The 14333-nt window shown below is 41.0% G+C and overlaps 1 protein-coding gene across 1 annotated transcript in view; it reads right to left on the bottom strand.

Moving 5' to 3' along the window:
• The window catches only part of GPR133 (G protein-coupled receptor 133), a 156232-nt gene that overhangs the window by 69276 nt on the left and 72623 nt on the right, over positions 1-14333 (bottom strand). The window contains exon 14 of the mRNA XM_009888102.1: positions 1218-1291. Coding sequence (XP_009886404.1) covers positions 1218-1291 — 74 coding nt within the window. The remainder of the gene's footprint in view (positions 1-1217; positions 1292-14333) is intronic.

Genomic DNA, 14333 nt, shown 5'->3' with positions numbered 1-14333 from the left:
GTCACCCACCTGAACCGCCTGGTGCTGAACCATTTATTCCTTTTGATATTATTCTGGGTCCTGAAGCTAGACTGAGCAATCTGTATTTTTCTTGGCATTTATTTTAAAGATAGGTACTACCTCACTTTTCCTCTGTCCTTTGGGACCTCTTTGAGTTCTCAAAGAGAGTCTATCGCAGGTCAGAAATCAATTGCATATTCTTTAACTACCATGCACTAGGGAATAAGACTATCTTGCCATAAATAAAACTCATTTGGAAGGACAGCTTTCATATTCCGGTTTCTATCGTGAGGCAAAGCCTCAAGGGCCCAAGTCCCAATGGAAAACAGTACAGGAACAATGTCCCAACCGTATTAATTCGCTTCAGTAAAATCTGTTTCTAATTTACTGCAATTTGTGAGTAACCATAACAATGAGTAACTGCCAACAGCTGGGAGAGTTCAACATACTTGTAACAAAACTTCAGTAAAACAATTACAGTGACCTTCCCATGTGCATGCCAGGCAGGAGGGCTCACAGCATTGCAGGCCATTGCTACATCCATTAGGCTTATACCGTTACGGCTCAAAAACGGTTAATCCCCATGAAATTCAGAATTCACTATTTGTATTCTTTCTCAATTGATTCAGTAAGAGCAACATGTTTGGAAATCAAAACCAGATTAAATACGTTCAGAGCTAAAAAAATTAAAAGCTACTGCTTTTCCGTAGTTCCTGTTTTGTGAGTGAAACTTAAGGTGCTATTTATGCCCCTTGCACTCTAATTTTTGTTCAGGGGCACAGCATTTCTCCATTCCATGCATTAGCCAAAATTCACAGCTCTGAAATACTGCTCTCACATGGTGTTGTGACACAGGCACAGATCCAGTGAAAACAATGGCTCTGCTGGAGGTTTGCCATCTTAAAACATCCAAGCATCTGCCCAAGTGGACATACTCATAAACCAAGATAAGCACGATTTGTATCAGTCTGCAGTTTTGACTCCAAAATTTTTCAGTCTCTCAATTACCTACCTAACATAGGGTCTATGAATAACAAGTCTCCTGTTTATGGTAAGAAGCCGCTATGAGATTGTGTTTTTTGTAAACCAGTGGCTCCATTTCGTTAACTATTTCCATGGATGAAAGAGAACAAGAAGAATATAGGTAATACATAGCATCACAAAAGAAGTGTAATTTAATTAAACCAAGTTCAATAATTTGAAATTACGTAACATACCTATAGTCCAGAAATGCACAGTAAAGATGAACTCTGTTACTCTTATTTAGTGCTTGGCTGTATTGTCTGGGAGTCTGCAAGAAAGAAAATACGAACCCTGAAGGAATGTTTAAAAGAACTAAATTCCACTATTCAACTACTTTAAATTCTCATTGTTATAATAACTTCAATAGACTTATTCTAGATTAACACACCATAACTGAATGCAAATTTTGTCAGTCTTCATGGCTTTAACACAAACTCCAAATGTGCAAAGGCTGGTACTCAGTCTTAATTTTACACACTGGGATTAAACTCGTATCACTTTGAGTGAGAAATCTGTGTCCTATTTAAATAAACAGCAAGCCAGGATTATTTATTGTATATAAGCAGACATATAGGTGTCACTTTTTGCAGGATTGGGTTGTTATTCTTCAGCACATATTTGGCTTCATTGGGTTTTGTTCTCAGTGGGTAATAAGAATCTCACATTTTAGGATTAATAACACTGAAATATGTGCATTACAATGACCAGCTCACAGACATTTTTCTTTCCACAATAGTGAGTCTTTTAAAACATACAATCAGACTGAAAGAGCAATGCCATAATTCAAGATTTTATTTTAACACACCTTAGCCTTATGATGACATAATTTCTATCTTCCATAAACAGATTTAGCCATTAACTCAATCTTCTCCATTAGGGAAGCTTTGAGACCCCATTCTCCACTGTTACACCAGTTTCTTGATGAAATAATTCAAATTATATTGGAGTGTAGTAACAGTTTGTTATAGACAAAATATGCAAACTGGAGGATTTCCAGGGTCTGTTCAACCCTTTCTAATACATAAATCCTCAAAGTCCACATTGTGTTAGACCCTACCTTAAGGCATTTTTTTGCTTACCGGAGTCCTCAACAAAAACAAATCACTGATGAACTAACAGCCCTTGGATTATTGCAACACAATTCTCCTCTCAAGCTGAAAGATAACCAAATATTGCTTTCCTTGTTTTAGAGAAAGAAGGAAAAAAGCCCCACCACCTCATCGTGCTGAAACTCAACCAAGTGCAAGAAGTCTCTGATGCAATTTTCCTTCTCCTCGCCCACAAGTCCAACAAGTGTCAGGCACAAGGTAGAACGGTTCCCTCCTTACTAGCGATAATAAAGCATTTTTGCCTAACCCAGGACATTCACACATTCATACTGGATTTCCACACACTTCAAGTAGCTATGCTGTAGATAAGGCTAGTTACTTCTTCTTAACTCACATCTCTGGATAACATAAATGGAATTTTCTTATCTGCTGGAGCAACAGCCCTGGACAAAATTTCTAGTTCCTTGACTCACCCTGTTTTCCCTAAGCTTTCATCAGAGAAACAGCCGAGACTGCAGGTCAGGTACTCACAGAAGCAGAGCTTTGTGAAGAGAAAAGCCTGCCACTTATCTGCCAAGGGTCTCTATTTTCCCCTTTGACTCTGGTGACATCCTGTAGCCTTTTTCTACAAAGGGGGGCGAAGCAAACAGTAAAACCTCCCTGCTACACGGTGAAGTGATGATGGGACAAGATTCACATTCCCCATCACCAGGAAATATCTCACTGATATAACCCCCAATCTGCTCATGCCACTTTCTTTTCAGGTGTGGCGAGAGACATGTAGAAAACCAAGTATATGACATTAATTAATACATAGGGCTGCTTCCTCACCTGTGAAAGCCCTTCCCCATTGCTGGCTGCACTGTGAAGGCCCCATGCAAAGCTTCAGGATCAAACTGGTATGTTCCCTGCTAGATCCATCGATTCTGAATTTCCCATTCCTTTCAGACTGTGCCCCACCACGAACCTCACCTTTAACAACGGCAGGTGTCCTGCACACCTTCCAAATCACAAACCACCTATGAAATACAGAGTGTCTTTCAGAAACTGCTTCCTTCCCTTAATCCCACCTCTTGCTGCTCAGAGTATTCCTGAAACGCACTAGTTCAGGAACTGCAGAAGACTGATGAGCCATAACCCATGGCTGGAAAACTGCCTTCTGCAACTTCAGTTAATTTAAAGTTTTGTTGGCAGAGTTCTTCCTGTTTTACCAGCAGTAAGGGCATGTGGCATAATGGTTGCCCATTACACTGTATAATGTTAAGTCCATCATGTCTATAGCTTTCCCGAAGCAAGCAATTGAGAGAATCCATAGTCAGTTTGTATTACAAATTACTTCACTTGTATGACAGACAAACAGTGGCTAAAAAAAAAAAAAAAAAGAGAGAGAGAGAAAGATCTGCTGTAATAACAGCTAAGATCATACAGCAACTGTCATTTCTGATTTGTAAGATATCTCTAGATAAATCTCCATTCTTAATACACTAAATGGAAAGGGCACAGCAGGGTCAGCCTGGAAGAAGACATAGCACTTCAGTTGTGTATCCCTTTACACAAATAAATGCCAGATGTATATTTTACCCTCAATTAAGTATCTCTGGCAAGCGACAACCTATTGTTTTTCTCCATCTTCAACTCTAAACACACATGTCACTCATTAGACAAAGGACTACACCAAGTGAGGCTATACAGTCTCTGAGCTGTTCAAAACTATATGCATACCCACACGGAAAAAGAATAGATAAATGATGTGCATACAAGAAGGGTCCATACCAATTTGCCTATTTACTCCTCTTAAAGAATGTCCCATGTTTTAACACACACGACATGTGCTTCACAAGGCTTTACAGTGCCAATTATGATAACTGCATAAAACACTCATCTTCTCAGACTTCACTGAAGTTCTGCAACAAAACTGACACTAGAATAGAAACCCCCCCAACATATAAGAAACTGGCTACAATGAGGAATAAACCCTCTCTGATCTTTAACAGCTCTACTTCAAAGTACTCTCTACTATGAAAAACGAACTGGCTGTACCTCAATACTGCATTTCTTAAGTTAAACTGTGTGTGACAGCTTATATGTGACTTGGATCCTGTAGCACTGAGGATATTGATTTAATGACATTGATAACAGAAAGCTTAATATACAAGTAGGCTTTTACACTGAAAGATTAAGTCACTTGAGTGCTTATAAAAGCCTGTGAAAGGACAGTTTGTGCAGCTTTCAGTAGCGTGGAAAGGGAAAGTACCAGCATGCTAAGTAATCCAGGATCCGTGCATCGGTTCCCCCTAATCTAGGTCTGTTATATCAGCCCTTCTGCACAGAGAGGGGTACGTGCAGCTTCTTCAAAAAAGAATTACATTGAAAGAGGAAAGCAACCTCTTGTCACTGAGAAAGAGTGCAAACTCTGTGTCTGTCTGATGGAGCATGTATCTTGAGGAAGGACTGTCTCTGTTCAGCATCCCTTACAGTAACCACTGACTCTCGGTAGATTAGTCAGACTTAGAAGTAAACCACAGATGCTCATTGTATGTGTTGAGAGCGTACAGAGGATGTGCATGGATGTGTGATGGGGACAGGGATGGGAACTAGGCACGAGGCCATGGCTAGTGGGTGAAGAGGCCAAAACAGGGGGGTAGGGGGCTGAAAGGACTGCTGGAAACCTTCAGGAAAACCTAGTTGCAGGAAATGTCATGAACACAATTGCCAAAGAAAAACAGTCGGCCAGCTGCTGCTGGGAAAGCTTGCCAAGGGAGAGAAGCCAAAGAGAGGGTGGGGTGAACCTTTATGTGATTAGCTTGCTTCTCCTCCCCTGAATTTAAAAAACAAATATTTAGCTACATAGTGGTGGCCACCAGGGGAGGAGGGTGTGCACCTTCTAATTCAATATGCATTTTTCTCCAATGTGAAGGACGAACCTGTGGGTCAGATCTGCCATTGACCTAAACTGAGTAGATCCAAGCCCAATGCGTTGGGTGTTGGACTTCCTCTCATCCAAAGCAGACGATAATTTACCCTATTAAGTCCAATTTGGAGTTCACTTGTCTCTGTTTACAAAACACAGCCTTTTGGCTAATTCAGAGATTTTGAAGCCTTGTTTTCTCAGCCTCCAAAAATACCATGGATTATTTCAAAGGTGGCAAGAAAAGGCACTAAGACAAGCAAGCCTCTTGTCAGTATGCTCCCGTCATTTGTGCAGTTCACAGCCCCACTGAAATACTCTTACAGGTGTATGAATCAAAAGCAGTTTTGGTTCTGATCTATGGATTAGAAACTAAAATGGTGCTTCCAATATAAGGATTTCCTGTCCTTGCAGCGACATCCTGACTGTTAGCGCGACCTATCCAGGGCCGCATGGTTTATTAACTTTCCGTTCCACCTTATACAATCCACTTCTCCTAATTACCTAGAAAATTAAAATTTTAAGGTACATTCATTTACTCAGTTCCCTGGAAAAAGACAGACAGAAAGAAAGAGAAAGAAAGAATAATCACCTATTTCTGTAGTGGCTATATTGGCTGTTATCTTCCAAGCTAGGAGAAAGCATTGCAACAGACCTTGGGCATAGATCACCAAACTATTTTAATTTAGAGTCTGTTTGACTGACTCACCCTAAGACGTAACTAGTGTATGTAACGAAAAAAATGTTACAAATTGTACAAAAATGAATTTAGCTTATCAATAGGGAATTATAAAAGCCAGACCTTTAGTTGTTCCATTGTTGTCAACAGAGTTATGCCAACACACACTGAAGCAATGAGCGAAACACTGCAGGTTCCCAGGGTTAACATGAAAGCTCGATTAATGTACTTCTTAATAGTACAATCATACAGTTAAAAAATAAAAAATCCCATGATATCACAAAGGGTGGAAGACTGTGGCAGACAACTATATAAAGGAAAAGAACAGTGAAATATCAGAAGCTAAAAAGCCGTCTGAAATTAGAAAAGATTGTCATACGTAACTAAATATGGGTTGGGTTTGATCTTTCCTTTACCTGAAGTGAAAAATAGTCAACATATGAATTTTCCGCAAAAATACTGTTAATTGAATGCTACACCAATATCCTGCAAAAATATTGTTAATTGAACGCTACACCCTAGTCCTCAGAGTTCTCCATTTAACAGCTGCTGTATTGGGCAAGCAGTGTGAGAACAAAAAAAGTACTGAAAAAACCCATGAGCAACAGACTGAAAAATGTCTTGGCTGCTCTACTAGTTCGCATTTGTATAAAGAGAGAAAGAAAAGGAGGAGGAAATGGATGAGGAAATTGTCCTGGTACTTTTTTTTAATTATTGTGCATAGCAAAAAAAAATTTGACTACTTCTGAATGTGTATAGCATCAGAAGATCTTGCTATTTTTCTTAGACTACCAAGTCCACATTCCCTTAAATAAAAACGCCATCCTCTTAACAGGATCCCACCTTTCTCACAGCACCAACCAACAGCTGCCAGGACAACATCTGACCCCTTGCAGGTCTCAGTGCGGGCTGTCAGGCACTGTGCATCTGTAAAACAGTTGCTTGTGATCTACACAAACTGAAACTATTACTTGGTGCTCATCTTTCCTCAGCTTGTCTCCTTGATCCACCTCCAGTTGCCTGGTTACAGCACAAGTAGTCTTCGTGGCACCTAGAAAAGCCAGGGCAGTCATTGCTGAATGTACTCTAGGTGCAATGTCATGACAGCGTTAAAAGCTTAATAGCTCTTCTCTCTGGTTTTGGGTGCTAAATAGCATAAAAGTCATTTTTTTCCAAACTCCTTGAGGAAAGCTGCATTTTTGGCGATGGAAACGGACTGCAACTTTGAGTTAAAATTATAATCTCCCTAAACACACATGCACAGCTCCCAAATGGCTTTTCTTTAATTTTACAGCTAAAAGATTCCCACCCTAACACAGAAGTTATGTTCACGTAGATCCCTCAGGGAGTTAACACAGCAGAGCATCAGTGGGTCAGCGCCGAGGCCTGGACTCAGGAATTTCTGAGCACAAAGTACCTTGCTCAGCCTCACTAAGCCACGTATCCTCTACAGGCTAGGCTTTCGTGGCTTTCATACATTCCTCAGTCTCAAAGATCTCAAAAATGTAACAATCTATTTCTTCCTTTTTTCCTCTCTCTTTGGCCCGGGTGCATATGGGCATGATGAGTGTTTTGTACGTATTTGTTAACACTGGGCAGTGACAAGTAGTTGCATGCCACGTTCTTTCAGCTTGGAAGCCAAAACTATTGAAGATGCAGTACTGCAGAGTAAAACCATGCCAAGCTCCCATTGACTGCAATCTGGATTAATAATACTCACAATATTGTTGTAAATCATGGTAATAAATGGAAAGCACAGAAAGGCTGAAAAATAGCCACAGAGAGAAGGTGGCTCATTTTCATTGGAGATGCATGGAGTTGACTTCAATGGAAGGCATGCAGAAACAGAAACTGCAGGATAAGGACCTTTGAAATTCAATTTGGGCAGCAAGAAAGTTGTGTCAGTAAACATTTGATGTTTAAAAATTTTAAATACCACTCAGTGAGAAATGGGGCTCAGCGTGGCAACCTTGCCTTACGTGAGCACCAATAAACACAGGATTGAACTGATGATCTGTATGAAAAGCTGCCTTAATGCTTACGTGAAAAAATTATTTCTCATGTCCCTTAAAACACAGTTCTGTTCCAAAGAATGACAAAGTGAAAATATTATCTCTATAGAAATAGTCTCATTTAAGTAATTAGCAATATAGCAGTCAGATGGTTTTGATATGTCTTTACAGTTAAACAGTTATATCCATATGTAAGAAAAAAATTTATACGTACACAGCCCTCTAAACCTGTACATGATTTAGACATCTAAGGATGGACTAAGGAGTACAAAGTTAAGTCACTGATAGTGAAACACCTGGGACACATTTTCTCACTTCTTTGAGTTTTAGCAAGTCAATTCGAACGAGAGAGCAGGCGAGAGCTATTTTGTTCCCTGCATGTTATCGATAGAACTGCTGACGCAGAGCCAGAGCCATCAAACTTGTCGGGACACTCCGCATTGCCTCCAACTGACTCAGGGCATAACCTCCAACTAGATATTAGCTCTCCAAAATTAATGAATGCAGTCTAGCTCCAAAGAGATCTAATTTAAATCAGGTAATTTAAAATGCAAGTTATTTCACTCAAGGTGCCCGTGTTGAAGCAGTTACTCATTGCTTAAAAGACCTTATTTTGTTTTAATGTAATGCAGAGCAGCTTTTGTGCTCTCCCCGTCTCCCCTTCCGTCCAGCACACACTGAGAGCCAGCAAAACTTCACCCCGGGCAGAAGATGAAACCGAGCTTGATTGTCAGGGCTCGAGAAGAGTTTGGTGGACTAGCAAGTAAATAAATGAAAAGAAATTAAATCTATCATTGTTTTCATTGGTAGACCCACCTGAAGTGGAGATTGCTGAGGCCGTACGCACCAAATCCCATGGGGCCATTCTCCCCTAGCCAAGATCTCATTTATGCTTTTTATGCTGTAATCTGTTTTAACACGTCTGAGTTAGATGGGCCAGGCTGAAAGTAGTTTCTAAGCACGGATGAAGCAAAGCTAAAAATACAAAACTACCCCAAACCTGGGCATTTGGCCTCGTTCTTCCAGGAAGTAATTTTGGGAGATCCCACTTGCCAAGGCTGGCTTTTAACGCAAGTGGGTGTTGTGTTTATTCCTCTGGTCCAAGACTGTGTTGCTTTGCGCTGCTTCTGCACGCGTAGGCTCCTTGAAAACACTACTTTTAATGCAAATGAAGTCAAATACTTATAAAGTTGTCTGTGCAAACCAGACACCAGCCTTACAAAATTCTAATCACATACACTGCTAGAAGCTTACAGGCCTTTTTGGATAGATGAATGAAGTATCGTTACAGCTTTTCCCCACCCTCCTTATAATCAGCATAATAAAGTAGATTTTGTGGTCATGCTGATACAAATTCATGATAACTTTCCAAAACTGCTTAGTGAAATAGATGACGATGTCTTTTGTTAAGGTTTTTTGTCTCCTTTTACTGTGCCTTTTTCTGCTACTCTGCATTATTATATTAGAAATGTATCGCTTTTCTAATACAAGAAGCAGATGTTCCTTCTATACACCCTTTCTTAATCTCCTCTATTTTTCTTAACTCATGTGAAAGTACCGCTAAAGGAAAACAACTGGTCTGACTGATATTGAAAAGGCTATTTAAAAACAGACACGTTTTCTCATCCAACAGAACCATAATGAAAGAGGCAAACAAACCTTTTTTTTTTTCTCCCCCCCACCATTCACCTGTAGTATTTTGACATAGGCAGAAACATTTCCCTTTGCCATACAACTGTCCAGGCCTAACGCAGAGCTCTGTAACAGGAAACAATGTCTCGGCAATGACAAGGGCTGTGACAGGGACCAGAAGGCAGGCATAAAGCATAATCCCTTAAAGGGATGCACAGAGTAGGATCAGTTTTAAGAATACTTTTCCTATTAGGTAATATTTCCACAATTCTTGGTTTCCAAAACAGTGCTTGGACTTTTCGTCTTGATGGATCTCTTTTTTTTTTTTTTTTTTAAGAGAAACATTTGCATCAGATGCGAACCATGCGAGATACTCAAATTTCACATCTAAACCGCAGTTGTGGTTCACAATCGCCATGTTACTGGGGCAGAGAGAATTTCAATCAGAACCAAGAAATCGGGACCACTCGGCACTAGCGGGGTAGGAGTTGGGCACTTTGCCCGTTGTGCCCCACCACCCATGGAGGGCAGCGGGACAGACAGGCAGTCAGTGCCTGCGAGTCTTTGCTCCCGTTTCTACAGTAGTCACCCATATCCCAAAGAAGACGTTCCGGGGTTGTTATAACTAGATTTCACAGAGCTCATCCGAAACTGAAACCCCGTAAAACAGAGGTTCGGTACCTACAAATAACAAGCACTGGCACCAGCGAGAAGTTGCACCAAACTCAAAACCAACATGAAGCTACAAAGCTCAACAGCAATGGGAAGTCTCACTGGCGCTTTTTGGTTTCGGCTGTACACACTTCTTTGCCAAAACACAAATGAAGTCTGAAGTAGCAAACATCTCTATTTCCTACAAGACTGAAAGTCATAACTGTAACAAAAAACAATCAATATTCACTCATATTTATTATAGAGGAGGCTTTAGAGACTATTCAGGCAATTTTTCACACAAGGAGTACATAGTAGTTTGCCCAGGATAGATTTCCAAGTGAAGAATCAATACGTATTACCTTTTCTAAGTAGACAAAAAGAAATAGTACAAAGTTGTCCTGATTTTCCTGCTCAAAGACCAAATAAAGTCTGCATCCTTGTTTTTGAAGAGTGCTAGGACTTCGACAGCCTGGAGCAGTGAAACATTAAAATTTCATGTGCTCTGCACGATAATAACAGGAATAATGGACCGTCTATGGAATAATCGGGAAGAACGCATTTATCTTCTTTATAGAGACTTTGGTGCCCTGCACTTCACCTCCAAAGACAAAATTAGCTTCTAGGAATGGGTAACTTTGGTAGTCTGGGAATTCAAGAGGTCTGACATGGCCAAAACCCACCCATGAAGCAGGAAAAAGACAGAGGGCACCATGGGAATAGGAATATGGCAAGGGCTGCTGGTCCTGGGGAAGGTTCCCCCTGCCTCCTTTGGGAGCCCAGTTAAACCAGTGAGGCTTTACCCAGGGCTCCAGCTGAAGCACAATCCTGGCTCCCATGTACACACCTGCATAAGCAAGGGCTTTAGCAACCCTTGGTAAGGAGGAACAGAGGTGACAGCAAAGCAGCAGGAGCTAAGAGAGCACCCAAGGAGCAAGGTCTTCAAGGTACAGGCACAGAAATCCTTTTGTTTTGTGTGTGTACGGCAAGTACCTTAACGGGACTCTGGTTTATGATGTAGATATGCTAATATGAATAAAATCGTACTCCTGAAGGAAAATATCAGCTTCAGAAGATGTCAGAAGCCCCTTCATCAGCTTCAGTAAGAGTTTGATGAGGTCTGCATTGCACGCTTTGAAAAAAAACAAGGTTTTGTAAGATATTCAGTTGGTTCATCATCGTACATTTCTCAAACCATCTTTGCTAACATTTCTTTCCAAACAAAGGACCATGTGTTAAAGAATGTTTTGAAGATGTGATTTAATGAAAGCTTTAGGAGGAGTTTTAATAGCTCACGTCAGAAACAGAGTACCAGGCTTAATGGTAAAAATATTTACCACTCAGTACGTTTGTTGCTAATATTTTTTTCCTAGGACTGGATTTATATGTTAGCATTTTCCATTCTCATTAAAATCCTGGCTATGCGAATGTTGCCTCTGAAAAGCAATGCCTCACATTCTTTGTGAATTATATGTGGCAGCCTTTGTTTTATATTGACCCTTTCAGCTCTTACATCCCTTTACTAGCTGCTAACCATTTATCCTTTCCCTGACTCCGCTAATCTCCGGGGAGCGGGTGGGACAGGCAGTCAATGGAAGCGGTGGAGTATAAATAATGACAGAGTACAATAAACATTCCAGTTGCAATGCCACAGCTCATGACAAAGACTTTCAGAAAGATACAGCGCACAGTCCTTCTACGATAAGACTGTTGTAACCAGACCGGAAAATATTACAAAAAAATTCTGCTTGCTTAAGGCCAAGATATTCAAGGCCCACTAGGTGAGATAAGGGAATGTTTATTCTGTGCAATCAAAAAATCACTTGGACTCAGGACACTTTAGTTTTATTTCCAAATTCACTTTCCCCATGTGACTTTTCACAGGTTCTTTCCTGTCTCTGTGTGTTTCGTTTCACATTCATTATCCTACCTATTCGGTCTGTAATGTCTCAGACTAAAATATGACTCCTGTATCTTGTTATGCTTTGCACAGTGGGAATCCAGCTCAAGTCTGCAGAGACCAGCGTAGACGCCTGTGTTCACACACAGACTAATACTGAGGCATTTTCTGATAGCAGACACGGATCATGAGAAAACCACCCTTAAGTACCCGCTGAACCTGGGGACCCTCCTCCCCTGACCTCTCTCCCCAAACTACGGGTGGTGAGATAACATGCCCACTGCTCCACTTGTTCCAGTTCTAGCAAACGTACAGCCACAAGTGAAAATGATCTGAAATAAACAAAACCCCAACAAAAAAAATGCAAGTTTTCTATCACATTAATAAGCTATAGCTGCTGCCTTAAGCAGTACCCTCAATAAATGAGACATGGAACCCATGGCAAGGGGGACAAGGACAGGAGCAGCACTGCTCTGGTCAGATACAACCCACATCTGCACCCAACTGGGTCTACAGTTAATCCTCATCTTGAGAGAAAAATACTCCTCTGTAATGCTTATTGAGCAGCAGAGAGATGTAATGCCCCCTCTAGCAAGACCCTCTATTTCTTAGACCTTAACATCCCATTAAGATACTATACTCTCCTGAATGGGTCTTTCTTGGATTGAGCTCATGGGTTTCCATTGTTTGGGTTTTTTTTTTTTCTTTTCTTTTCATTGTGGAAAAACTTCTCTTGAGAACATTTACATTTTTTTTTCTTCTGATTTGAATCTTTACTCCCATTCCTGTACTTTTGCCAAATACGAGTTGTCTTTTAGTCTGTTGCATGAATGGGGATGAAATTCACACAGCTATTTCGTTTAGTGTCATTTTTCATTCACAGCGTCAGGGTGCCAGAACTATTTGATTTGTGCATCAGCCACATCCAACGAATTGAGAACCAGTCTGGAATTAGGCCTGGTCCATTAACTCCAGCTACGAAGTTGAGTAATATGAGACTAAGCCATTGAATTCATTTTTTCAGCCTGGAGCATAGAAGGCTCCGGAGAGACCTTATAGCCCTTCCAGTCCCTAAAGGGGCTACAGGAGAGCTGGGGAGGGACTCTTGATGAGGGAGTGCAGTGATATGACAAGGGATAACGGTTTTAAACTGAAAGAGGGGAGACTTAGATTTTTTCACTGTCAGAGGGATGAGACACTGGTACACGCTGCCCAGAGAAGCTGTGGCTGCCCCATCCCTGGAGGTGTTCAAGGCCAGGTTGGACGGGGCTTGGGGCAACCTGGGCTGGGGGAAGGTGTCCCTGCCCAGGGCAGGGGGGTTGGAACTAGATGGTCCTTAAGGTCCCTTCCAACCTAAACCGTTCTAGGATTCTATGAAAACGGAAGTTAGTGGAGCTTTGTGCATGTCTCTACACATAATAGAGATAGAGATATTGTTGCTGATGCAGCAGTGTGGAGGTGTACAAGAGAGGGGGCGAAGCAAACCCGAAGCGCCCTGCAGCAAGCCCAGGCAGAGAAACAAGCAGCCCGATACGGTTTTACAGCCTGCCAGCTGATTCATCTGGGCATATCATAAAGTGCTACATAAAGGTATCTTCTGCCATAAATTTGAATACCTCCGTAATTACTCAGCTCCCAGTTTGCGCTGTTTGTCTGGAGCTCATTTTTTCCATGTGATTCCTGAAATCAGCAATAGGTCCCTCTGGAAACTGAGCTAATGGTTTGAAGAATGCAGCTATGGTCATTAGAGCTTTACAAAATCTCCAAACTCGCTCGTCAATTAGTACAACAATTTAAAATGGGCAAAGAATGAGAAATCTTACGTCCTCCCTTCAGTGGCAATGCTCCTGCACCCCTTCCATTTCTCTTCCTTGCACTTCAGTGAAATTTCACTGAGTGGTAACCTGGATTTTCAACCGTCTTGACAAGTTGCAGTGGCCAGTAGTTAAGCAACATACCAGAGTGTCACATTCCAGTAAGCTCCTGTGACATCGGCACTCTGTAAATCAATTTGCATCTTTTCTTTTTGTGTTTTTTCTTTAAGTAAAATAAATTACATAAATAGGGCAAATGCTTTTAGAGCTAATAAAACTACAATCCTACACTAAAAGAAATGGATGACTGCACAATTTAATTTACTAGAATAATTCTATAGAACTTCAGAAAAATTACAAACCAAAAATCAAAAGCCTTCGGCAAACTGCTGCATGACAGTAGCTTTATAGGGCTCAGAGGCACCCATTCTCTTCCCACCGAACCTAGTAGGGAAACTCCCAGCGACCTCAGTAGGTACAAGGTACAATATGCCTGTTCTGCTGGGATTAACAGTGATTAAAGACAGTCCAGTTTTAGGAACACAGTGTCTCAACATTACAGCAACTATTTCAGTGTCATCTGAGTGCTAGTTCGGGATGCTTTATGCCATGGAGCATAGCGATTTCTTTCTTTTGCTAAACATGTTATTTTTGGAAACATTCCT

Source organism: Charadrius vociferus, unplaced genomic scaffold (assembly GCF_000708025.1).
Source record: "Charadrius vociferus isolate BGI_N301 unplaced genomic scaffold, ASM70802v2 scaffold326, whole genome shotgun sequence".
NCBI classification, from domain to species: domain Eukaryota; kingdom Metazoa; phylum Chordata; class Aves; order Charadriiformes; family Charadriidae; genus Charadrius; species Charadrius vociferus.
The sequence above is the reverse complement of the archived record's forward strand: the minus strand, read 5'-3'. Positions and strand labels throughout refer to the sequence as shown.